The sequence below is a fragment of the Cololabis saira genome, chromosome 6 (assembly GCF_033807715.1).
Source record: "Cololabis saira isolate AMF1-May2022 chromosome 6, fColSai1.1, whole genome shotgun sequence".
NCBI lineage: Eukaryota > Metazoa > Chordata > Actinopteri > Beloniformes > Belonidae > Cololabis > Cololabis saira.
The window spans coordinates 3266394-3293266 of NC_084592.1; the positions used below are offsets into that span (position 1 = coordinate 3266394).

The window sequence follows — 26873 nt, forward strand, 5'->3', positions numbered from 1 at the left end:
TTTGACTTTGACTGATGCCGTTGACTCAAGGTGAGAGTAGCAGCGTAAACTACCAAAACCACATTATCCACTAGACATGGATCAGTTCTGGGTTCTCAGTGTGTTGTATCACAAAAGAAACCTTTAAGTGCAAATCAGTCTTCCCAGGAATGTCACAGCAATACTTAAAATACTTTCTGCAGTAAAATATCCAGGTACAATATCCTGTACAAGAATCACTTAGCTCGTGAGGTTTGGTATTGAGATCGTTTAATGAGTTTGTGTGTTCACAGCGGTGTTGGAACAGCTGATCATATCAGCTCAAACAAACTTCCACTGCTTCCTGGAATACTTTCATACAGACTTAACAGACAATGACGATAAAGATGAGGCAAAACAGATATAATATGCACAGAAAATGAAGTTATGAGACTCACTGACAGGATTCCACAAGATCTGAAACGTGCAATAATGATTGATCAGTTGCAGATTAATCATCAACTTCTGTCCTAAATGCCTGTCAGGACTGATGATGGTTTTACTATGTACAACTATAGACAGAGCCAGACTGCAGCAACGGTTTAGATCGCCACCTGGTATTTACAGGGGTCGGCATAATGCATATGTTGGCAACCTCCATTCTGCATCGTTTCAGGACCTTCCAAACTGACTGACCCAACCACTAGCCCAGGGGTCGGCAACCCAAAACACAAAAAACAAACATGTCTGGAGCCGCAAAAAATGAAAAGTCTTGTATCAGCTTTAGAATGAAGGCAACACATGCTGCATGTTTCTATATTAGTTATAACTGGCGGAAGTATTTTTTTTCATTATGCACTTCGAGAAAAAAGTCTAAATGTTGAGAAAAAAGTCGAAATGTCGAGAAAAAAGTCAAAATTTCGAGATGAAAGTCGAAATGTTAAGATTAATGTTGAAGTACAATCTCGAGAAAAAAGTCGAAATGTTGAGAAAAAAGTTGAAATGTTGAGAAAAATGCAGAGGAAATAGTCAAAATTTCAAGAAAAAAGTCGAAATGTTGAGAGAAAAGTCGAAATGTCGAGGAAATAAGTCAAAATTTCGTGAAAAAAGTCGAAATGTCAAGATTAATGTTGAAGTACAATCTCGAGAAAAAAGTCGAAATGTCGAGAGAAAAGTCCAAATTTCGAGACAAAAGTTGAAATGTCGAGATTGAAAAAGGAAAGGAAAAAGGTCAAACATTTTATAAAAAGCTCCGGGGAGCCACTAGGGCGGCGCATGCGGCTCTAGAGGGGTTGCTGACCCCTGCACTAGCCAATGAAATCCAGAGTGAATGCAGCCAGAGCTGAAGCTAGGACTGCACTGGAACGGGAGATCACTGTCCATCCGTGAGCGGCTGAGCAACCGCAGCTTCAAACGGAGCTTTAGCTTCGGCAGCACGTTCTCTGGATGTTCTTTTGGTAGCAGCGTATGAAATAAGGACTCTGCAAGGCTAAAGTGGTCAATGGGCAGTAGCTGAACGGAAGTGGATCAACAGGTGTTGCTACCAACATGGCACCGTGCAATGGCACAAAATAAGAGGCTTCAAACGCACTCTTCCAGGCACAAAAGTGCACCTCTAGTGGAACAAAGTGGTATCACAAGATTTGGAGAGATTTGGACGACCCCCTACTTAGGAGCACGTCATTGTCAGGTACTTGTGTCAACACAGCAGATCGTTATGCCCTCCTGTACGGAAGAGTATCAGGGCCATGCAGGAGAAGAGGTATTTGAGAGGGGAAGATTTTTTTTTTATTGTGCACTTCGAGAAAAAAGGCGAAATGTTGAGAAAAAAGTCCAAATGTCGAGATTAATGTTGAAATACAATTTCAGGAATAAAGTCGAAATTTCGTGAATAAAGTCAAAATGTTGCCTTTTTTCTCAACATTTCAACTTTATTCTCAACATTTTGTCTTTTTTCTCAAAATTGTACTTTAACATTATTCTCGACATTTCGACTTTTTTCTCGACATTTCGACTTTTTTCTCAAAATTGTACATTATTCTCGACATTTTTTTCTCGCAGTGAATAATGAAAAAAAAAAATCTTCCTCCTCTAAAATAATATTTGTATTTCTCTCCTGCCTGGCCCTAATACTCTTCCGTACTCCTGTGGTCAGAACTGTTCCAGAGGCTTCCACACTGGAGTGTAGTTGTCTACAGAAACAGTGATAAATGTAGATTAAGTGCTGACATGAACATGCACACTGACACCAACATACCCTCGTGGAAAAAATGTTAATGCTTCGCATATACATCTCATTTTTAATTAAAATCAACAGAGATTTTACATGTGATGAATCTGGTAAAAAAAAAGAAAATTAAAAAACAACAAAACAAATTCACGTATATAAAACCCGTAGACACTAAAGGCACCTGTACATGGCTGCACATGGGATGGAAATGGGAGGAAAACTGGGCCCATATCAGATTGTTAGCTGGCTCCATGTTGGTTCTAAGTAAATTATCTACTGGTGTTCTCTTATGTAATTAGGTTAACTGTAGTTTTGTAACAACCCACCCACCACCCGTCCTCCACCAGTCCTGGTTTCCCATTCAGAGTCAATGGCAATCCTTCCAAGCATGAAAAAGCTGGTCCATGCAGACGGGCATGAAGAGGGTGTTTGGGTCCAACTCCCTGCAGGTTTCTATGACTCCTGGGTCAGCCACACCCCCATGGCAGCTGGGCCGCCCTCCTGCCCACAAACCCCCGGTCCTGGTTGATATTCCTTCAACCAGCCGTTACACACACACATCCACAAAGCCCTTGTCTGCAGCACCAGGTGGATGTTTGGGGTCGTCCTCCACCACCTCCATCTTCATGTGCTGGAGCTGGGAGGAGCCTCCGCTGCTGTCGCCCAGGTCTGGGAAGGTCTGGTGGATGCTGGAGGCATCGCCCGTTGAGAAAACTCCAGAGTCTCCACTGCTGCTGCTGCTACCGCTGCTGTTGCCACTGCTGTTACCGCTGCTGCTGCCGCTGCTGTTGCCACTGCTGTTACCGCTGCTGCTGCTGCCGCTGCTGCTGCTGCCCTGATAGCCGTGTCTGCGGCAGAGGAGAACATCATCATCTAACCATTTTTATTTATTATAAGTATCTCATAGCTATCATTTCTGCCCATCGTTCCTGTAGTTTCTTGTGCCGGCCCCCCTTTTTTCTCTTTTGCGCATGTTTGCAGGCCGGAGCTTCGGGAGCTGCGTGCTGGCCTGCGGTCCCGGCCCCCCCCCACCCCAGGTCATCCCATTGCTGCTTCCACCTGCCTGCGGTCCCCCACCTCTGGTCATCCCGCTGCTGCTTCCACCTGCCTGCGGTCCCCCACCCCCCTCTGGTCATCCCATTGCTGCTTCCACCTGCCTGCGGTCCCCCACCCCCCCTCTGGTCATCCCATTGCTGCTTCCACCTGCCTGCGGTCCCCCACCCCCCTCTGGTCATCCCATTGCTGCTTCCACCTGCCTGCGGTCCCCCACCCCCCCTCTGGTCATCCCATTGCTGCTTCCACCTGACTGCGGTCCCCCACCCCCCCTCTGGTCATCCCATTGCTGCTTCCACCTGCCTGTGCCATTATTGTTTTTACACTGAAGAAGAAAAAAACAAATATTACAAACAACTAATACTTGTAGGTTTGAAGGCCCTCTGAAGAATCAGTACATGCATGATGCCCCCCCCTCCCTCTCTCTGGAGGATGTTGGGGTTGATGGAAGACTCAGAGAACTGAGGGCAACACATTTGATCTAATCTTAAATAATTAAAACACACTTCAAGAGGAGACTAGACTTCATTAATAGAGAATTGGCCACAGTTGAGTTTTCTTTGTGTTTTTTTTCCTCCATATGCAAGGAATCTTAACCCAAACATTGGGGAGACATTTTCCCTCTGAACCACAAGTAGGCGAGGCCCAGGGGGTCAGGGACTCACAGAGAGCTGCTGTCTGGCTCCAGGCCCGCTGGGGCTGTCCTGGGAGAGGCCTCGGCTGGCGGGTCGGCCGTTTCCACGGCAACTTGGTTTGGGCAGATGATCACGTGATCATACAGAAGCTCCGTCTCTGAGTCCGAGAGGACGAGGTGAGGATTGTTGGAGCCGGGTGAGTCCAGAAGGTACTGGAAAGCAGAGAAGAGAGAGACTAAGACTGGAGACTTTGACAACACAACACAGCAAACAACACAGCGAAGAGGCAGATACCGACAGTTCATCCAGGAACTCTTTAACCAAACTACAGGTGCATTTCCATTGATTTCTCTGAGCCAGATTGTTGGCGCGCATCTCCATTTCTGGGAATGGAAAGCCTTTGACCGGGTAGAATGAGCTTATTTATTTTATACTTTAAATAAATTTGCTCTTCAATTCAATTCAATTTTATTTATATAGCGTCTAATACAACAGAGTTGTCTCTAGACGCTTTACAGAGACCCATACCCAGAACATGACCCCCGAGCAGTTATTACATAAACAATGGCAGGTAAAAACTCCCCTAGTGGGAGAAAAACCTTAAGCCAAACAGTGGCAAGGAAAAACTCCCCTCCCCCGCTCTTGGGGATAATTTCATAAGGTGGGTCCAAATTCCAAAGTTTAAAGTCCAAAGCTGGCGGAGGCCGTAAGGATGGCACCTGCTATACGGGGTCTGCTAGTTAATTATGAACACAAGATAAGTCTATATGCAGATGATGTTTTGATATTCATTTCCAATCTGGAGACGTCAATACCAGCTCTACTTAACTTTATTGATATATTAAGCATATTTTCTGGGTATAAAATGAATTTGACCAAGTCTGAAGCCATGCCAATGGGGAGTCTTAATTTGATACCAGCTGCTTTACCTTCTTTTCCATTTAAGTGGTCTCCTGCAGGTTTTGTATATTTAAGCATATTTATAAATTTAAGCAAATGTATAAAGCCAACTTTGTTCCCTTGTTCCACAAAAATAACTAGGCTAAAAATGCAATGAAATATGCAATGAATTGGAAGACAAGGTTTTATTTGCAACAGAAATTCAACTTTAAACAAAACTCGAGCCGCGCCAACAGCCCGCAGTCTGCCTTGCTTCTGTCGTCGTCCCTTATTTTTGAAACATGTCCACACTGCTGACGTCCCGCTGGCATTAATTGTCTCTATCTTGCCTGAAACAGCGCTGCCAGTCTCACCCACGGGCACCACTCTCCTCCCACCACCACGCTAAGCTTAGCCGACTAGCGGCTAACCGGAATGTAACAATGGGATTGTTTATGTTGTTTCACACGGAGGCTTCAGGTGAAGCACCGCACATGCACAGTTGATGCACCTGCGATGAGACTACGTTGTACTGTGATTTACGTAAAGTAACTCATTGTTTTTGGTCATGTTATAAACTGCAGGTGTATTGGTCTAATGTGCTATCTGAAATAGAAAAGATATTGGGTTTAAAACTGGAGATGGACCCTGTATCTCTTGTCGGGCGTCCCAAGAGAACACTTAACATCCAAACATAATCAGAGGCTGTTTTGTATTCTTACTTATGCAGCAGGGAAGAATATTTTATTGCAATGGATCAATGAAAAAGTACCAACCGTTAAAGGCTGTTAAAGAGCAGTGTTTGATCTGGTGCATTAGAGAACCTTACATGTAAATTACATTCAAAAACAGAGCAATTCTATAAGGTTTTGGAGCACTACTTTAACTATGTAGAGCCTGATGTCTCTAATATGGTGCAGGATTTTCTTGACTGGTCATACTCTACATTTTTACTGTAACCCACGGTATTATCTATATGGATCTGAGCTGCTGTTTTTGTTTTGTTTTTGTTCTTTTGTTCTGTTTGTTTGCCTGTTTTGCTTGTTATTTCTGTGGATCGTATTATGTATCCATCCTTTACTTGTAAAAGTGAAAAATTAATAAACATATTGTAAATATTTGAGAAAAAAAAAATATACTAAAAACTATTCCATCAATGGAAAATCTTTTTTGAAAAGTTTTTTGTGGTCTTTATTGAGAAAGTAGGTCGACAGGAAATGGGTGGATACATTGCAGTTGGCAGGCCGGGGCGTAAACCTGCACGAGGACTACAGACGCTCAACCCACTAAGCTATCTAGAACCCAATAACTGTTCAATAATCCAATCGTAGGCTCCCCCAAATCAAAACTGAACTTAAGTGTGTGGTACCTAAAGATCCCCGAGTGGGAATGACTTCATCACAAACAGTGGAAGAAATGTAACCATATCAAAAACCCCACAAGTTCTATACAAAAAATGATGTTACAATTCAGAAAATCAGAGCTGCAGCACAAGACGTGCTCTCAGAGGGAACTTTTCACTGTCAAGAATAAAGACCAACTCTGGTAAAAGAACTGAAGAAGTGATGTACAGAGCTACGTCTGCATGGAACCCACTTCCCAAACACTTTAAACTATTAACATAAAATAATTCAAATTGTTATTAAAGAAACATCTCTTGAATAGATACATATAAAATGTATTTAATAACTATTAAATAAATAATGTAGAGACAGTATACGGGTGTGTGTGTGTGTGTGTGTATATATATATATATATATATATATATATATATATATATATATATATATAACATAAATAAAGGAATATTTATTAAAAATGGTGCAAACTAAAAATATTGGTGCAAACTAAGATAACTATACATTGTTTGAATTTGTTGATGTTTTAAAATGTATGAATATGTTTTGTTTTTATTTATATCTAAATGTTTAACGGAATGACTTTTTATATTTTCTTTATTTTCTGTTTTTCCTTTCTTTTTTTATATGCTACCTCTTATGGTTTGCTTTTATTTTTTTGTTGTAATGTCGTGTGTATTGTGTGTTGGACCCCAGGAAGAATAGCTGCAGTTTTGCTGTAGCTGATGGGGAAGTATAAACTGCAGAAACCCTGTGGAAGGTGGGGAGTCCTACCGTTTTGAAGAATGTGGGCAGCTTAGGGAAGAAGAGCTCCCTGCAGGTCTGGAAGAACCAGAACCAGCACACCAGGGACAGAGCCACCAACAGGAAGCAGATCAGCAGGGAACCCAGGAAGATCAGACAGATCTGCCACCAGGGAATGGGACCTGTAACACACACATGATCACGTATGAACTAGTCCAGCAGAGTCACATACACGTGGAGTCAGGCACCATGAAGGCTCATTTATGGAAGGAGGAATTAGTTGGACCTGCTCACCACAGTAAAGTATAAGGCCCAGTCCCAATCCCCCCCTAGTCCTACTTTTCAGTCCTAACCCTAAATGTTGTGCGTTCCCGTGAGGGTAGTGGTGTCCCAATTCCTCTTTGCATGTAGGGCTAGTGGACATAACGAGGGCTAGTGGACATAACGAGGGCTAGTGGACATAACGAGGGCTAGTGGACATAACGAGGGCTAGTGGACATAACGAGGGCTAGTGGACATAACGAGGGCTAGTGGACATAACGAGGGCTAGTGGACATAACGAGGGCTAGTGGACATAACGAGGGCTAGTGGACATAACGAGGGCTAGTGTGTATGAATCTAGCCCTTCACAACGAGGGATTTCAGATACTGACTCACCGACCGAGGGCTAGAGAAAATTTCCCAGAATGCTTTACGTCATCATTTGCAGACTGAATCAAACAAAAAAACATGGCGGACATTTCTTATTTTTTAATGAATAAAATCAATATTTTGAGTTAGTTTCTGCATAAAAATGCATTTTGATTACATTTCTAGCGAGAAATGTATATTTTACTTTCATAATATTCACTCACTGAATGTACAGGACCGTCTCAGAAATTGTGCATATTGTGATAAAGTTCTTTATTTTCTGTAATGCAACTACAAAAACTAAAATGTCATACATTCTGGATTCATTACAAATCAACTGAAATATTGCAAGCCTTTTATTATTTTAATATTGCTAATTATGGCTTACAGTTTAAGATTAAGATTCCCAGAATATTCAAATTTTTTTAGATAGGATATTTGAGTTTTCTTAAGCTGTAAGCCATGATCAGCTATATTAAAATAATAAAAGGCTCGTAATATTTCAGTTGATTTGTAATGAATCCAGAATGTATGACATTTTTGCATTACAGAAAATAAAAGGACTTTATCACAATATTCTAATTTTCTAAGACAGTCCTGTATATAATCACTCGCTAGCCCGTTGTTGCGAAGTCTTTTCAGATCTCGCCAGAATAAAGGCTGATTTATGGTTCCGCGTTACACCAACGCGTACCCTACACCGTAGGTTCTGCGTTGATTTAACGTGGAACCATAAATCAGCTCCCGAGCCGGCGGCTCTAGATACCCCCCGAAAACATCGGAGCAAATTTCTTAACAGGCGTTATTTGGATAAACTGAGCCCAGGTTGGGGATCTTAACGGTTACTTTTACGCCTGAAAAAATATTAAAACTTAATAAAGTGGCATATTAACAGCGCTACAGCTGAAATTAAAATAGCTTTTAGCTCTGGGCTTCCTGATATGGTGTGACGTATGTGCAAACGTAACTACGCAGTCGCTTACGTACCCGAACGTAAACCACGCAGTGACGTAGCAAGTGGTGTCCCAATCCCTAGGGAAGATTACAAGGACCCTACGCCTGAGGCTTCATTTTTAGGGCTAGTGGTAGAAAGTAGGGGGTGTATTGGGATTGGCCCTAAGTATGGGCCTCTCCAGCCAACTGGTTTCAATACTGGTTTGTAGGGAAAGGTGGTGCTCTAATGAACACGAGCAGCCGGCTCTAAAAGTGAACCATACTCAATTGATCTCCATGTTAAAATGTACAACTCTGAATAAAAAAATTTACATTCTTACAGGCTGATACAAAGAACTGTTTTGGCTTCCATAGCCAGATTTCACACACGACAACTGTACTTAGGTGCATTTTTAAAATACTTTATTACATAACATTATGTAAAATCCACAAATATGTGCCCAATAAAAGGTGTGGTGTTTTGGCTACATTGGTGTTAACAACTAGTCGTCATCGCCTTAGCTACTTAGCATGTTTGATGAACTGGACATTTAAACTGTGAATTAAGAGTGATTATCTTTTTAAGATAATAAAGGACTGTCTCAGAAAATTAGAATATTGTGATAAAGTTCTTTATTTTCTGTAATGCATCACCTTCATCCATCACAGTTTAAGATTAAGGCTGCGTTCAGACTGCAGGCAAATCTGATCCATATCTGATTCCTTCTCATATCCGATTTTCAGGGCTGACTGTCCACACTGTTTTTAGCAAGTGTCCATATCGGATCTGGCTCTGTTCAGACTGGGCCACATCATTGACTGATCTGACGGGTTGCCGTAGCAACGACGTCGGAGCGGAGGCGTCACCCAGCGCGTGTATTGTGTGAAGTCATGTATTTCTTTTATATATAAAAAAATCCCAAAATATCTGTACCGTTTCTGATTGGGTCGGCACTGCGCATCATTTTTAGACATAAAAATGAAAGCATACCGCAAAAGTTGTGTCTCGGTGGAGGGACCCGGCGTCCCAGCAAAATGAGAAACAGAGAAAGGTGTTCAGAACAAAACCTCCAGCAAACTAACAAACCAACCAACAAAGCTCAGAGTTAACAAAACGAACCAGCAATTAATAACTGGCAGCCCCGCTCCATAACCTCTCCCCTAGGAGGAGAGGGGCTGACGGGCTGCAGGTTCAGGCTCACAGCGCGACTGAAGGCTGATTTATGGTTCCGCGTTACACCGACGCAGAGCCTACGGCGTAGGGTACGCGGCGACCCGCACCTACGTGGAAATGCGGTCTTTTTTTCTGCTATTAAAACATGATTTGTAATGTGAATTTGCAACACTCAAACTACAAATAATAGTTTTTGACGTGACATCAGAGATTGTACATGCTCTCTGTGAAAGGATGAGTAGCTCCACAACTGGAAATGGGCGGGTGGTTTGGAGCGTCTGGGACAGTCATATCCGATATGAGTGTTTGGAGCTGTTCAGACTGCGAGCCATCCGCCCAAATGCGATAAGGATCGGATATGAAACTACCTCCCGGAGGTGGTTTCCATCTGGTTTGCAAAAATCGGATCTCATGTGGTTTGGGACTGTTCTGACTTCAAAAGAGTCATCCAGTTTCAATCTGGATGGGCTAAAAATCAGATATTTGCCTGCAGTCTGAACGCGGCCTAAGATTCCCAGAATATTCTAATTTTTTGAGATAGGATATTTGAGTTTTCTTAAGCTGTAAGCCATGATCAGCAATATTAAAATAATAAAAGGCTTGCAATATTTCAGTTGATTTGTAATGAATCCAGAATGTATGATATTTTTGCATTATAGAAAATAAAGGACTTTATCACAATATTCTAATTTTCAGAGACAGTCCTGTATAGCTGATTGTTATGTTAATTGTATTTGAGTTTTGTGCAAAATCTAGGTGTGATGGAAATGCCACTTTTCTACTCTGAAACGTGTATGAAACAAGCTCACCTTCAGTCTGCATGCAGTGTGGGGCGGTGAAGCTGCTCCTCTTGCTGTAGAACTCATGGACTGACTGGACCCTCACACAGTACCAGGTCCAGGACCTCATGTTGGGTAACGTTACCATGGTGGCCGTGGTGTTCAGGGTCTGCATCTCCACGTCCTAGAAGACAGAGTTCAGAGTTCACCCATGTACCAGACCAGCTCATTTAAGGTCACAGTTTGGACGTACAGAGGAGCAGCCATCTTGGATTGTAACTAGTGCTGTAATTAATTACAGGATTTATAATTCATTAATCTAATTAAATCGCTTTTTAATCTCATATCTGCTAAAGGTCCCCAAATAAAGAACTAATCAATTGAATACACTAAGAAGAGAAGATTTGAAATCCACATTTTTATTGGTGAAGTGTTTCATAAATGAAATTCAAAAGAAAAAGCTCAAGCACATCAGCAAACCAATTAGGCCAGGTGCATTATTCAAAAATGCAATGCAAATACAGTTAAATAAAATTCTGAAATAAAATAAGGCTGAGTCTCAAATAGTCACTTAAGCAGACTCTCAATTCAAAATTAAAACTAAAGCTGACTCAATACAGCAATTCCAGTACTAGTAGCTGTAACGTTTACAGTGGAACTTGTCCAGACATGTTTAGTGTTTAAATGATAATTCAGGCTGGAGCAGCTCCGCTGAGAGGAAAATGATTTTTTACCAAATGTACAAATCACCACGTTCTTGTTGATAGTCCCGTCTTCTTTTTTCTTATACATAAACCTGCCGTTCAAAGGCCCAGCTAAGATTTGCTGAGTCGCTCTAACAAAGATTAGCTGAGTCTCCCCTGAGTCGTCCAGGTCTGTCACTGCTTTGTTAGTTTGACCAGCAGCAGGAGGGAAGTGACCTGTTACTGCCAAGTGAACTACGGCTCCCTCAATGGGACACATTTCAAATACTTGCGCATTTTGCCACTCATAATCAGTACTGGAGTTGAGGGGGGTTGAGGGGGGATGAGGGGGGATGAGGGGGGATGGATGGCATCCCCCCCTGAAATAAAAACGGTCCAAATCATCCCCCCCTGAAATAAAAACGGTCCATATCATCCCCCCTGAAATAAAAACGGTCCAAATCATCCCCCCTGAAATAAAAACGGTCCAAATCATCCCCCCTGAAATAAAAACGGTCCAAATCATCCCCCCCTGAAATAAAAACGGTCCAAATCATCCCCCCTGAAATAAAAACGGTCCAAATCATCCCCCCTGAAATAAAAACAGTCCAAATCATCCCGCCTGTAAAACTGCCATCCCTCCTTTCCATCCCTTATGTCAGTTCATCAATGAATGTGGTTTTACTGCTATTTCAACATTTAGGGGTGAATCCACAAAGAAACAGATTGCGCCCGCAAATAGCGCTGTGAATTGCGCTGCATTTGCCCCCGCAATTTGCCCCGCTTTAAGGTCCTATTCACAAAAGATTTTGCTCTAATGATATACCAGCGCAAACACGCCCATAAAGTTTTGCGGCTGAGTGCAATTTGCACTTGTCTGAGTGAGCAGAGCTGTTTCCAGTGTTCTCCATATTGCAGCACACAGATTGGTCCATAATGAAAACTGCAGAAATAAAAAATAAAGCGAGTGAAAATAAAACGCTGTGAGGCGCAAGGGCGCAATTTCCACTGGGAACAGGGGGGACATGCCCCCCCACTTTTCAAACTCATGCTTTTGTCTCTCTCCCCCCGTTTTTTTTTTTACAGTTTAAGAACTAACGGTAGGCTCAGCCTGTAAATCCTCAAGACACTGTGCGAAGACGGGACGGGAGCCCCGCTCCCCCTCCTCCCTCAGTGCTGTTCAAGGCTGATTTATGGTTCCGCGTTAAATCGACGCAGAGCATACGGCGTAGGTTACGCGGCGACGCGCACCGTACAGTGCGCGTCGCCGCATCTTTCAGGCCCCTTTTGTGCGCAAGCAAGCTTTATAGATGAGGTCCCAGATAAGGATCTGACGGTAATTCATGTTCTGTGTTTTGCTACACACACCTACAGGTCAGCTGTTAAACACACACATTCTAGATTTATATGTTTATATGGTTTATATTGTTTGTAATAAAGCAGCCCCTACTGTATGGATGAATCCTGAACTCCGTCCTGTTATTTTTACTTTTTAAATCCGAGATAAGTCCACAACCCCACTTGATCTGAGTGTGTACAGTCATGTCTGACTGTAGATTTCACCTTTAATATCATTCAGTATCACACAGGCTTGAATGATATTGAAGAGAGAGAGAAACATAGACAGAGCGGGAGTGAGGAGTTTGCGCGCAGTTTAATACACGCTTCTGAAACACGGTATTTGCTCCACTATTTTTGCGTGTGGCAAATAGCGCTGGCCTTTGTGAATTAGGCGCTTTTTGCAATGAGGCTTATTTGCATAGAAAGGGGGCAATTTTGCGCCAAATGTATGAATATTACCTAATTTGCATGCATGCAAATGGCACCGGCGCAGACTGCCACTATTTGCTTGGCAGCGCAGTTTGTGGAGTAATTCGCCCTTTGCGGGTGCTTTAATTAGACGCTCTCTTTTTGTCTCATTTGCACCGGTTTAGCGGCCGCAAAAGCTGCGCAATCCTTTTGTGGATTTGGCCCTTAGAGTCATCACCAGAAAAAAAACACCAGAAAAATAACTTATTTGACAATTTTCACCTGTTTCAAGTAAATTTTCACTTGAAATAAGTAGAAAAATCTGCCAGTGGAACAAGATTTATCTTTTTATTACAAGCAAAAAAATCTTGTTCCACTGGCAGATTTTTCTACTTATTTTAAGTGAAAATCTACTTGAAACAGGTGAAAATTGTTATTTTTTTCCAGTGATGAGTCTTGTTTTAAGTGTAATGAGATTTTTTTTTTACTAAAATGAGACATTTTAAATAGAAATAAGAGTTTTTGCAGTGATCCATGTTACTTATCCTGTGAAGGACAGAGTCATATTGATAAGTTCAGAAAAGTGTTTTTTATTGTTGTGTTTTGATGTATTTGATGTAAGCCCAGTGGATATTTAAAGCTTACAGAAGGCTGCATTTAACTGCTGCTATGTCATTCCTGCAGTATTTCTGCAGCTGTTTTGGTCACTGCTATTATTTGTAATATATTATATTATTTGTAATCAGCACTAATTATCTGTCCTGATATGATCAAATCCACCATCCCCCCTGATTTTCTTTTACAACTGGAGTACTGCTCATAATTAACCTTGTTAGTTAGCAGTGTAATTAAGTAATCTAATTAACGCGCTAAACTGACAGCCCTAATTTTAACCTCATAATGGGACCTGCTTATTTTATATTATTATAATAATAATATTTTATATTTGCTGCAAGCTTCCAGTTACCAGGCGGTGTATCAAATACAAATCTACAGTTTGCTTTCAGAGCCTTAAAATAAGATAATATGACTTACTTTTTACGGCTCCTGAGGATCTTTAGGAACTTTAGGGTAAAACATCTGAAGTAACCATTTCTGCTGAACAGATTCTGGTGTGGTTCACGTTCATGTGTGAGAGTGATGCTAATGGCAAAAGTTCTGCACTTGCCACAGTTTAGTAACTAACTAACAACGGCAGATACAAACACCAACCTGGGGAGACTGGTGGAGACTGGAAAGAATCCCTCAAGGAGTAGAAAGATAGAAATATATAATGACATGTAAAATACTAAAATATAGAACATGAAGGGTAGATGACATATAGCCTAAGTTTCAATTTTATTCATATATAAATGAAATTGTCTCAACAATTTGTATTGTTGCAGACAAACTATAGGAACAGACCCCCCCCCCAAAAAAAACAAAAACAAAAACAAATGTAAATACTGGCAAAAGGAGGTATTTAGTCAGGAATATTGTTGGAATTATTGTAAATAAGTAGTAAGTTATCATGCTCGCTATTAACAGAACGTATGATAGTTTGCTTACGCCTGTGACACACTGATAAAACAGTGCTGTGTTAGTAATCTGAAAAGTTTCCAGTTTATCAGCATAAAGCAGAAGTCTGCAGAGAACCTCTTGTTACAAACAAAGAGATGTACAAGTTATATTTTTTACTGAGTAAGCAGCCAGCTATGTAACTAAAGGCGTGCCCAGAATGAATACAAAGGTAAGGAGAGCAGCAGACGTGCTTCAGCTGCTCCTTGCACAAGTCAAAAAGATACTTAACTGCGTACTGTGCCTCTTTTGTCTCCAGAAAGTGTGATGTTACTACGAATGTTAAGGGTCTGACCCTAACAAATATACTGGGGTATGACAAAATGATCCTGCCCAACAGGCCCGGTTCTACAGGGTGCATAAGCATCGCACCCTCAGTTTATGTGTTTACATGCTCAGTTGAAAAGATGAAAAGAAAACTGACAAGTGCGCGCGCGTCAAGCCTGATTTATGGTTCCGCGTTAAATCAACGGCGTAGGGTATGCAGCGACGCGCACCGTACGTTCGCGTCCCTGCGTATCTTACGCCGTAAGTTCTGCGTTGGTGCAACATAAATCAGCCTTCAGTGTCCGTCACTGATCTGCTTCCAGCAGTTTCCTGCACCAGCAAGACGCTGCTCTCTGCTGCTCTGTTAACACAAAGTAACCATGGATATTCTGCTCTCTGCTGCTCCGTTAACACAAAGTAACCATGGATATTCAGAAGTGGTTCAAGCACAACCACGCCAGCAAGTTTATATTCATGGTTATATTTATTTTTGTTATTTATTTTTCTCTGTTTTATTTTCTGTTGCTACATGTCTGATGGGGGAGGTAGCCCAGACTAAATGTAGCATTTTCTTTGTTCTGCAGCGATATTGCTGCAATAAATTTGAAATACACTTTAAATAGTCTTGTTTTGCTAGTATCATTCCGCTTGAAATTATGGGAAAATGCATAATTTAGTGTTGAATAACGTGCCAGGCATGTGCCCCCCCTCTGATCTGAGATGCAGCCCTAGTCATCATTTTCTAGAACCGGCCCTGCTGCCCAAGCCGACTGAGCAGCACATAATACTGATTTAGAAATCTTTAGAAAAAAGGAACTAAAGATCTGTCTCAAACCCGCTGGACCCACAAGACATTGCTCCACACATCAGTGCGACATTCAAAAACTGCTAACATTATGATAAGCTACAAAAAACCGGTCCTGTTCTGATTTTCTAATGGATTCTGAGTCAACTGAGCAGGTTTCAACTGGAAGCTTTGAGAGAGGGAAAGAAAGAAAGGAGAGAGAGAGAGAGAGCGAGAGAGCGAGAGAGACAGTCCCTTGGCTTAAGAGTTTGGTTTTGAGGGAGAGTCTAATTCAGTCCTGTATGTGAAAACTCCAGGCTCCAAAACAGGTTAGAGAAAAAGTCTAATCCTTCACTTTAGAACTTGCTCCAAAATCACAGTTACATTCCAGCTCACAAAGAAGAAGAAGAAGAAGAAGTCAGCTAGACTCTAGTGAGGCAATCTCAGCTGAAGTTTGACTGATTTATAAGCCGCGTTACAGCAACTGGCAGGAAACCACGGCTGCAGACGATACTGTTGTTGTTCTCGTGTGATACTCCAGAGAAACACACACACACGCACGCACGCACACACGCACGCACGCACGCACGCACACACACACACACACCGGAGGAAACCAGGTGCTAAGCAGAGAGAATGGCATCTGTGTGCAACTTCAGTGGTTTGGTCACATGTCTTGAGGGCAAAGAAAGAGGAAACAAACAGAAGAGACAGAGGAATTACATAACAGAAAGCTGCTGCACACAGGAAGTTCTAGAGGAAGGAGAGAGTAGAGAAATACTTGTTCAGGTTTGTGCTGGTGTGTGATTGCAGATGAAGCCCCACCTGTTCCTCCCCGTCCCTCTCCCAGTACAGGACCTGGTACTGGATGTCAGGGAGATTCTCCTTCATGGACGTGTTGGTGCTGGTCAGCGGGTCAGTGATCACCACGTCCAGGTGACTCCCAGCAACACCCAGGACCACTCTGGAGGGGGGGCCGATGCCGGCTACACAGATATACGTGTTAGACATACCGGTACATACAGATTACTGGTGCTTTTACCCAGAACTTCAGCAGGAAACACCATCACTTCATAGGACCAATGTTATGCAAATGATTGTCAACAGACACAAAAGGTGGAGAGTTCATCACCGCTTCTTCTAAGACGTTTTAATTTTATCATAAATATCTAAAGTGCTCTAAGCCAGGGGTCGGCAAGCCAAAATGTTTTAGAGCCATATTGGACCAAAAACACAAAAAAAAACTCAAATATCCTATCTCAAAAATGTAGAATATTCTGGGAATCTTAATCTGTAAACCATAATCAGCAATATTAAAATAATAAAAGGCTTGCAATATTTCAGTTGATTTGTATTGAATCCAGAATGTATGACATTTTTGTTTTTTTTAATTGCATTACAGAAAATAAAGAACTTTATCACAATATTCTAATTTTCTGAGACAGTCCTGTATACTAAACAGTTACAGAGGAGGGTGGCTCTATTTTAAAAGACAACTCCCACTAGGGCTGCACGATTCTGGACAAAATGAGAATCACGATTTTTTTGCTTAGAATTGAGATCACGATTCTCTCACGATTTATTTCCAATATAAAATGTATTGCACTTATTACTTTAACTTTGCAACAGCTGAACAAAAATATAATAACAATAAACATCTCTTGTCTTCTTTACACAAACCTTTGAATAATTTAAACAATAATAACAATTTTGAACAATATTTGTTCCTCCCTGAGTTGAACACCCTTTCAGAAAGGGGACTTGTAACAGATCCTGTAGTTCTGAGGCAACAAATTATTCCTCTGGCTGCTTTTTGCTGTAACAGCTGACATTGAACATAAAAACAATAAACATCTCTCTTGTCTTTAAATAATTTTAACAATAACAATTTTAACAATATTTATGTGCAATATGTGTCAGGTGATGAGAAAGGTAGATGTTTCTCCAAATGTAATCCACAATCATTAACAAAATATAACAAACATGACAACATGATAGTTGACCATGACAGGACTACAACAACCTAGAACATAGGCCTAGTCCTTGTTTTATGCAGCCATCTTTAAAAAAAAAAAAAAAAAAAAAAATTTTTTTTTTTTTTTTGATCGTCATCATTTGGAAATGAGATTGCGTTCAAGCATGAATCGAGATCGCGATTTTTTAACGATTAATCGTGCAGCCCTAACTCCCACCCTCTTAAAGGTGAGTTTATTTTAAAAGACAACTCCCACCCTCTTAAAGGTGAGTTTATTTTAAAAGACAACTCCCACCCTCTTAAAGGTGAGTTTCAGCTGCTCCATCAGGTCGGAGGTTCATGGTTCCTGCTTGTAAAACGCTACAAAAACAGCTTTGTACCAGCAGCCATCAGTGCTATTAATAAGTGAGAGAAACTGCAACATAACCTTGTATTTATGTTTTGTATTGTTTCCTTTATCTTGTTTTTATGAAAAGGCACATTTTTTATCCTTTGGCTTGGTGTTTTTATCTACTGATGTTTTAACTTATCTTGGGGCCGTCCTTTTTGTTCTTTGTTCTTTAACCCAAAGCACTGTCGTCATTTTATCTCGTCTTGTGTTGTTGAGTGTTTGGTTTTAGATTGTATGAGGAAGCACTCACTGTAAACCAAATTTACCCAAGGGTACAATAAATAAATCTAATCCAATTCAGACTCGCCTCTCCTTGAAAAATATGGTATCACATTTGATTGCTTCTCCTATTTCATATCAAATTTCTATATGGAAAAATCTTTACATTATTGATTTTCGTGCAGCTTTTTTTTTTTAATAGCTTTTCATAGCTTTCACACCATGTGTCTCCTAACCTAAACCAGATTGTAGTATTCCAAATAGTAGTAGACCTATTATATTGTATTTCATTACTTTTCTATTTTATTTAAATGTTTTTAATTGAAAAATTGTGGTTATTAGCAATAATAGTCTGTTCTTTTTGTCTGTTTTCACTCGATTTCACCAAATGACGATGACCATTTTTTACTTTAGTGTTCAGGAAAGTTCAACGCTTCAGCCAATTACCGTATTGGCCCGAATATAAGACGACCCTGATTATAAGACGACCCGTCTTTTTTAAGACTCAAGTTTGAAAAAAGACTTTTTGAACACCAAATTCAATTTTTATCCAGAAAAGAATTACAGTACATCTGAAACAAATGATTATAACAATATATTCGAAAGAAAAGCATGTTATTTTGCCTCATTCAAATCATCATCTTGAATCTTTGCATCATAACTTTGCATCACAATCTTTGCATCATAACTCCTCAGGTGCCGGTTAACCTGCCGATCTTCCACCCACTTTTCTCCAGATTGTCGCTACGTTTCTCCATTTTCTGTTATCTCTTCTCTTATTTTCTTCTCTTTTCTTTCTTACCGCTATTTTTATTTTTATTCTTCGTGACAGGGGTTCACTTTGGCCTGGAGGGTTAAGTTCAGCATTCGCTTTAAAGATATCTGGCGCCATCTAGTGTTGTGAATGGGTATAACGTCTAGACCCCGAATGTAAGACGACACCCACTTTTTCAGTCTCATTTCAATGCAAAAAACACCGTCTTATATTCGGGCCAATACGGTACTTAAGGGACCCTTGTGCGTTACCAAAGTACCAGATAAATGCAGGAAACCCGTAGAAGCCATGACGCGTTCATGTACGTATTACAAACAACAAACATATTCTTGGCCTTAGTTGGCAGCAGCTGCTGACGTAGTTGCCTGTTGCAACAGTCTGCAGCCAGTTAGGACAGTCCAATAGAAAATAAAGCAATGGAATTGATTTTGTCGCTGACGTTCCCTCGCTCGCGTCGCGTCCAGTTAGGACAGGCTGTAATAATGCTAAACATCATTTTTTTGAAGTGCAAATATGTGGAATATGTGAAATGCTAAGCTCAAAAGTGCACCCCAACTCTGGACATTTTTCTGTGACATGGAATCAAGTTCTAAAATGAGTTCAGATGTAAGAACCTGTCTGAACATTTTGTGGGGCTTAATTAGCCGTTCTTTATAGAACTTCTCCCTCTTACCTTCTTTATCGGGACAGAAATCCTTGAAAGCCCAACCCGAGTGACTCCCGTTCACGTTGGCTCGTACACGGATGCAGTAGAGACCCCGGTAGTACAGGTTGAAGAATGTAAGGTCACATGACCGCTCCCTTATCTCCTCACATGCTGTGGTCCATCTCGGGTTCTTCTGTTTTAGCTTGTATTTACTGTGGAGTAAAGAGAGAAAATGGAAGGGATTGATCATGTTAGCTGGAAACACTGGTCAGCCTGAGGATGTTGGTTTTCATCAGTTAGGGTAAAGCAGAAAACTGTTCTTACCAAGGTGGTTAATGTCTGTAGTAGGGGTGTAACAATATATCGTGCCACGAAATTTCGCGATACAAAAACGTCACAAAACGTGTCATGGAGGTGACAAAGTGTATCGCGATATTTGGTTATTAATATTAATCTATTGTGTTGACCAGAAACGCGCATCCGACCGCAACCGCGGCCGCGACCGCACCTCGACCCGCGGACCAAAATCTTACTCCGCTCAGAAGAAACTAGTCCCGTTTTGTGGTCCCGTTTTGAGCTCTGAACTTTTACTTATGTAAGGCTGGTGTAGAGTTAAGCCTTACCTTATTAAATTAAACCTTTTTCGGGTCGCGAGTAGGATAAACACGCGGGCAACTTCTGCTGAGCTCCAGTGTACTTTAATGTCCGCTCAACAGCGTAGGATTTTAGAGCATCAACACAGCACCTAGTGCTGTATCACTCCGCCCAATCTACAACATATTAACAACTACAGATAAACTGACTAGTGTCATTATAGTCCCTGATTTACAGAATATAAAGAATATATTTATAAAATAATGAACCCTGAATTACCAAAATAACCTTCTTAACAAAAATAAATCTCTTACACTTATAAGGTGAGCATGAATCAATCTTTTTTATGATGTAAAATTGTATGTATTTATTTACTTTTATTTATTTATTTAATTTTAGTTGTTAAATTAGAAAGAAAAAGGTCAAATCATACATGAGAGAAAATATTCAGTTTGTGGCAAAATATTTTTACTTGTATGAAACTGAAAATGCATAATGCAAACCTGACATTTACTTTTAGTTCAGTTTGTGGAAAATGGTTGGCCTGGCTTTCTCTTTAAAACTTAAACAGTTATAAAGCATTACAAACTGTAACAATAGGGCAAACACACAGCATTGTTTTGTATTTTGTGTCTTTCAAATAAAAGACAATTTTTTCCAGTCATATGTTCCTCATTCAAGGTTGTTAAAAAAATACTGCTATAATATCGTATCGTATCGTTATCGTGACCTCAATATGGTGTATCGTATCGTGAGATTAGTGTATCGTTACACCCCTAGTCTGTAGTAAAATAAGTGGCTCTGCTCAGGTGACTGTACAGGACCTGGATAACAAACCGCTGTAAACTCTCCTATGGGACTGTCCCGTCCTCTACACCAAGAGTTTCAGTTCCTCCCATCGGGTACATTGCTCAGACTTCCACTGGTCAAAACTAACAGATAGAAACATTCTTTTGTACTTTCTGCATCTCCTTCTCAATTCCATGAGGAAAAGGTAGCTGTTGTGGGGCTTGGAGTTTTACATTCAAACTCGTTGTCGTTCTTTTAGATAGTTTTGGATTATGAGTGTAGTGTTATGTAAGATCCATACTTTTGTTTTTGATCGTCATCTTTCTGTTTCTGTTCCAGAAACTTGATCTTCTATTTCCTCTGAACTAATGGCTGTGTGACTAAATCTAAACACACCTGAGAGGAAAACTGTTGCTTTAATATCATTAAAGAAAGCAGTGAAGAAAAAGAAAGAAAGAAAGCAGTGAAGCAAGAAAGAAAGAAAGAAAGAAAGAAAGAAAGAAAGAAAGAAAGAAAGAAAGCAGTGAAGAAAGAAAGAAAGAAAGAAGTGAAGAAAGAAAGAAAGAAAGAAAGAAAGAAAGAAAGAAAGAAAGAAAGAAAGCAGTGAAGAAAGAAAGAAAGAAAGAAAGAAAGAAAGAAAGAAAGAAAGAAAGAAAGAAAGAAAGAAAGAAAGAAAGAAAGAAAGAAAGAAAGAAAGAAAGCAGTGAAGAAAGAAAGAAAGAAAGAAAGAAAGCAGTGAAGAAAGAAAGAAAGAAAGAAAGAAAGAAAGCAGTGAAGAAAGAAAGAAAGAAAGAAAGAAAGAAAGAAAGCAGTGAAGAAAGAAAGAAAGAAAGAAAGAAAGAAAGAAAGCAGTGAAGAAAGAAAGAAAGAAAGAAAGCAGTGAAGAAAGAAAGAAAGAAAGAAAGCAGTGAAGAAAGAAAGAAAGAAAGAAAGAAAGAAAGAAAGAAAGCAGTGAAGAAAGAAAGAAAGAAAGAAAGCAGTGAAGAAAGAAAGAAAGAAAGAAAGAAAGAAAGAAAGAAAGCAGTGAAGAAAGAAAGAAAGAAAGAAAGAAAGCAGTGAAGAAAGAAAGAAAGAAAGAAAGAAAGAAAGAAAGAAAGAAAGAAAGAAAGCAGTGAAGAAAGAAAGAAAGAAAGAAAGAAGTGAAGAAAGAAAGAAAGAAAGAAAGAAAGAAAGCAGTGAAGAAAGAAAGAAAGAAAGAAAGAAAGAAAGCAGTGAAGAAAGAAAGAAAGAAAGAAAGAAAGAAAGCAGTGAAGAAAGAAAGAAAGAAAGAAAGAAGTGAAGAAAGAAAGAAAGAAAGAAAGAAAGAAAGAAAGCAGTGAAGAAAGAAAGAAAGAAAGAAAGAAAGAAAGCAGTGAAGAAAGAAAGAAAGAAAGAAAGAAAGAAAGAAAGAAAGCAGTGAAGAAAGAAAGAAAGAAAGAAAGAAAGAAAGAAAGCAGTGAAGAAAGAAAGAAAGAAAGAAAGAAAGAAAGAAAGCAGTGAAGAAAGAAAGAAAGAAAGAAAGAAAGAAAGCAGTGAAGAAAGAAAGAAAGCAGTGAAGAAAGAAAGAAAGAAAGAAAGAAAGAAAGAAAGAAAGAAAGAAAGAAAGAAAGAAAGAAAGAAAGAAAGAAAGAAAGAAAGAAAGAAAGAAAGAAAGAAAGAAAGAAAGAAAGAAAGAAAGAAAATTGGTCCTAATTTAGGGACAACAGAATAACATTTCAGATTATCATGTGTCATACTAAAACACAGCTGATATCAGGACTAAAGTGTTTACTATGTGTATATTGCTGCAAAATGATTGAGGGATGCAACGATAACAATCAGCGAGGAGAATTCAAACCTACTGCAGTAATATCATCCAGAAACAGTCTGGTGAATGCTTCTGTTGCTGATTGGTACTTTTCTCATCTCATTGATGAGAGTAAGAGCTACAGTCAGACGAGTTGAGACCACAGTGAAGCTTCATGTTTTTACTGGAGCCCCAGAAGCAGCAGCTGCTGCTCTGTCTGAACATCAGAGCCGTCGCAATTTTAATAAACGCTATTAAAATTAACATATCAGTCTATTGAATTTAATTTTGTTTTATTAAGCTACATATGTTTGGGTTTTTATTTAGTGCACCTCTACGTACTTGGTATACAAAATTATATGTATTATTCATTTTAGAGCTGGGCGATATGGACCAAAAGTCATATCTCGATATTTTCTAGCTAAATGGCGATACTCGATATATATCTCGATATTTTTTCTGTGCCATAATTGGGGTTTCCCCCAAAGCATTATAGCATAGCATCTCTGTTAGCTTCATTTTTTTCTGAGGCAAACCCTTAAAAAAACAGTCAGTTTTAATACAAAGCCTCGTGCCAAATGTCACACAGGTTCATTTATTAACAGAGGTCTGCACAATATCAAAATGTATAAAACAAATGAAATAAAAATAAACTGCCTGCATATATAGAATAAAAATGCTTCTTGAATAAAATAAAACAAATATCCCTTTCCTGCATAACAATTAAATTAAAATACACTGTGCAATTAATACAATGTAGACAGTAACAGGCAGACTTTTCCACCGAGGTTGACAGTTGTGCAAATAACAAAACATTTGTGCAAATCTCAAATAAAACATTCAAGCCAATTTGTCACAAAATAAGCTATATCAAAATCATTAAAAAAAAAAAAAAAAAAAAAAATTTTTTTTTTTTTTTTTTTTTTAGAAATCGATATAAACGATATTGTCTCGTACCATATCGCGTTTGAAAATATATCGATATATATTAAAATCTCGATATATCGCCCAGCCCTAATTCATTTCATTATATTATTATTATTTTTATTAATTTCATTATATTTAGTCGATTCACCTGAAGCGAGACTTCACAACACCAATGCATCGCTCCACAATATTGCGGATCTTTGTTTGTGCATGTGCAAATGTGTTGATAAAGGTGATATTAGAGTCTCACCTTTTCACAGACCAAATCTTAAGACAGGTCAAGGTTGTCTTAAGTTAAGAAAAAAGTTAAGAACAAATTTGAGAACTTTTATTTCAAGAATACCATTTCTTCTTAAGTTTTTTCTTAAGAAGAAACTTAAGAAGAAAGTTAAGAAAATACTTAAGAACTTTTTTGGAGAATATGACTTCTTCTCTTTTTTCTTCTTAAGACAGAACTTAAGAAAAAAATGACACTTAAGAAGATTTTTTTTCTTAAGAATGTTTTGTGAATACGGCCCCAGGTCTTTTGAGTCCAGGAAGTTCTTCTAAACACGGAGAAACCAAGACCAGGGCCGTTTTCGAATTCAGACACTACCGCACTATATGCTACATACTGCAAAGTATGCACTGAATACTGCCTACTGAATGAAGGATTCAGTACGCTGCTCCAGCAGACCGTTCACACAGCAGTGTGCTACAGTGTATCCCAGAATGCATATCGCACCAAAACGTCAGCGAAAGATGAGATTTAAAAGCAGACTAGAGTGTTTCTCAATCCTGGTCCTCGTGTTCCCTGTCCTGCATGTTTTAGATGTTTCCCTGCACCAACACACCTGATTCTAATTAAAGGTCCTAATTAGCTGTCACCAAGGTCTGCACAACTCTGTTGATGACACACGTACTTTTATCACGGTGCGCTGAAGCAGGGAAACATCTAAAACATGCAGGAGGACCAGGATTGAGAAACACTGGACTAGAAGCTGTTGTAATTCCAGCTGTAGCGCTGTTAATATGCCACTTTATTACGTTTTAACATCTTTTAACATTCAGGCGTAAAAGTAAGGCGTAGAAATTTGATCCGATGTTTCGGGGATCAAAAGAGCCGCCGGTCCGGCCGCATCAGCAGCTCACGGCCGGAGAACTGACGCGATCGCCGGGTCAACCCACGGCCTCGTCCCGGGGAGAAACCTGCAGCCCTGTGGAGAATTGTCGCCGGCTGAAATAAATCATTTAGGAAATAAATGTTGGTTTAATAGATGAAATCTAACAGTTGTAGCTGTCACATTAGTTTGTCTGAATATAAAGTGAAGCTTCGTGTTGGATATATATATACAACAGACAGAACAGAGCTGTATATCTTATAGCTCAATGGGTTGATTAGCGACTTTCGTACAGCGAACGGGGGTTCGATTCCAGTCGGGCTATATTTTGCAAATTTCCCCGATGTGGGACTAATAAAGGATTATCTTATCTTAAATGTTGAAATAGCAGTAAAACCAAATTCATTGATGAAATGACATAAGGGATGGAAATGGATTTTAATAAATGTATTGAAATGAACATATCAGTCTATTGAAGTTAATTTTATTTTATTTATCTTCTCCTCTCTGTCGAGTAGCTCTCTCTCCATCTTCTCCTCCTTGTCCAAACCCTCTCTCTGCATCTATTTATTTCAGCTCCCGGACAAATTCTCTGTCAAAACACAGCAATGAAAGTTATTTCATGAAAATACAACGAACTAATGATATATAACGTTGTCATAACACTTAGTTCACTTTTATTTACGTAGCAAGCATGCTAAGATAACTAACAAAAACCTAACATACTATTAAAAACCCACAATTTTTAATCGTTGTCCTTACACTAAATTGAATTAAAAAGGTTATATATTAAAGTTACTTACATTTATATTCCTCCTTCTCCCTCTCCACGGTGTAACTAGTCCTTTCTGCCTTCACATCACATCACTGTCTGATTGCAGCTGTTTTCTCAATAAAGCTTTGAGAAAAAAAAAGAAAAAAGCGCTGCCCGGCCGAGGCCGCATTGCATTCTGGGATATTGTAAGCAAGGTAGGCTGTCTGAAGCATGCTGCGGATTTTTTTCCAGATCAGTACAACATCCGGGTATTTTTCGCACACTGCAGATTTCCTTCTGTTCACATACAGCATACTACTTACTACACTTTGGCCAAATCAGTGTATACTTGTAGTACAGTATGCCAATTCGAAAACGGAGGAGACTAACAACTTCATAAATGTAATGAAGGATATGAACATTTCTGCATTTGTAGACGGTAGAAAGTACCGGGATAGAAGATTTACAAGAAGGTGAGAGAAAAGTTGCGCAAAGCAGCATTTGTTTTGAATTTGGATACAGGAAGAAGAAGCAGAAATGACGGGAATTGCGTCATGATGTTCTCCGTGCGTCGCTGGTTTGATCCAGATATCCTGAATGATTAATTACTAGGGGTGTAACGATATACTAATCTCACGATACGGTACGATACACCATATTGAGGTCACAATAACGATACGATATTATAGCAGTATTTTTTTAACAACCTTGAATGAGGAACATATGACTGGAAAAAATTGTCTTTTATTTGAAAGACACAAAATACAAAACAACGCTGTGCGTTTGCCCTATTGTTCCAGTTTGTAATGCTTTATAACAGTTTAAGTTTTAAAGAGAAAGCCAGGCCAACCATTTTCCACAAACTGAACTAAAAGTAAATGTCAGGTTTGCATTATGCATCTTCAGTTTCATACAAGTACAAATATTTAGACACAAACTGAATAGTTTCTCTCATGTATGATTTGACTTTTTTCTTTTCAAGAAATTTAACAACTAAAATTGAATAAATAAATACAAGTAAATAATTACATACAATTTTACATCATAAAAAAGATTGATTCATGTTCACCTTATAAGTGTAAGAGGAGATTTATTTTTGTTAAGAAGGTTATTTTGGTAATTCAGGGTTCATTATTTTATAAATATATTCTTTATATTCTGTAAATCAGGGACTATAATTACACTAGTCAGTATATCAGTTGTTAGTATGTTTTAGATTGGGCGGAGTGATACAGCACTAGGTGCTGTGTTGATGTTCTGAAATCCTACGCTGTTGAGCGGACATTGAAGTACACGCAAACTCACGCAGAAGTTGTCCCGTGTTTATCCTACTCACCACCCCAAAAAGGTTTAATTTAATAAGGTAAGGCTTAACTCTACACCAGCCTTACATAAGTAAAGGTTCAGAGCTCAAAACAGGACCACAAAACGGGACTACTTTCTTCTGAGCGGAGTAAGATTTTGGTCCGCGCGGTCGCGGCTGCGGCCGCGGTCGGATGCGCGTTTCTAGTCAACACAATAGATT

General features: G+C 39.6%; 1 protein-coding gene across 1 annotated transcript in view; it reads right to left on the reverse strand.

The window, feature by feature from the left end:
• Positions 1-232: 232 nt before the first annotated feature.
• il10rb (interleukin 10 receptor, beta) overlaps positions 233-26873 on the reverse strand; it is a 30937-nt gene continuing 4296 nt past the window's right edge. The window contains exons 3-8 of the mRNA XM_061723047.1: positions 19447-19631; positions 16239-16399; positions 10404-10557; positions 6888-7039; positions 3907-4088; positions 233-3036 (exon numbers count right to left, since the gene is read on the reverse strand). Of these exons, the coding sequence (XP_061579031.1) occupies positions 2736-3036; positions 3907-4088; positions 6888-7039; positions 10404-10557; positions 16239-16399; positions 19447-19631 (1135 nt within the window). The 3' untranslated portion in view covers positions 233-2735. The remainder of the gene's footprint in view (positions 3037-3906; positions 4089-6887; positions 7040-10403; positions 10558-16238; positions 16400-19446; positions 19632-26873) is intronic.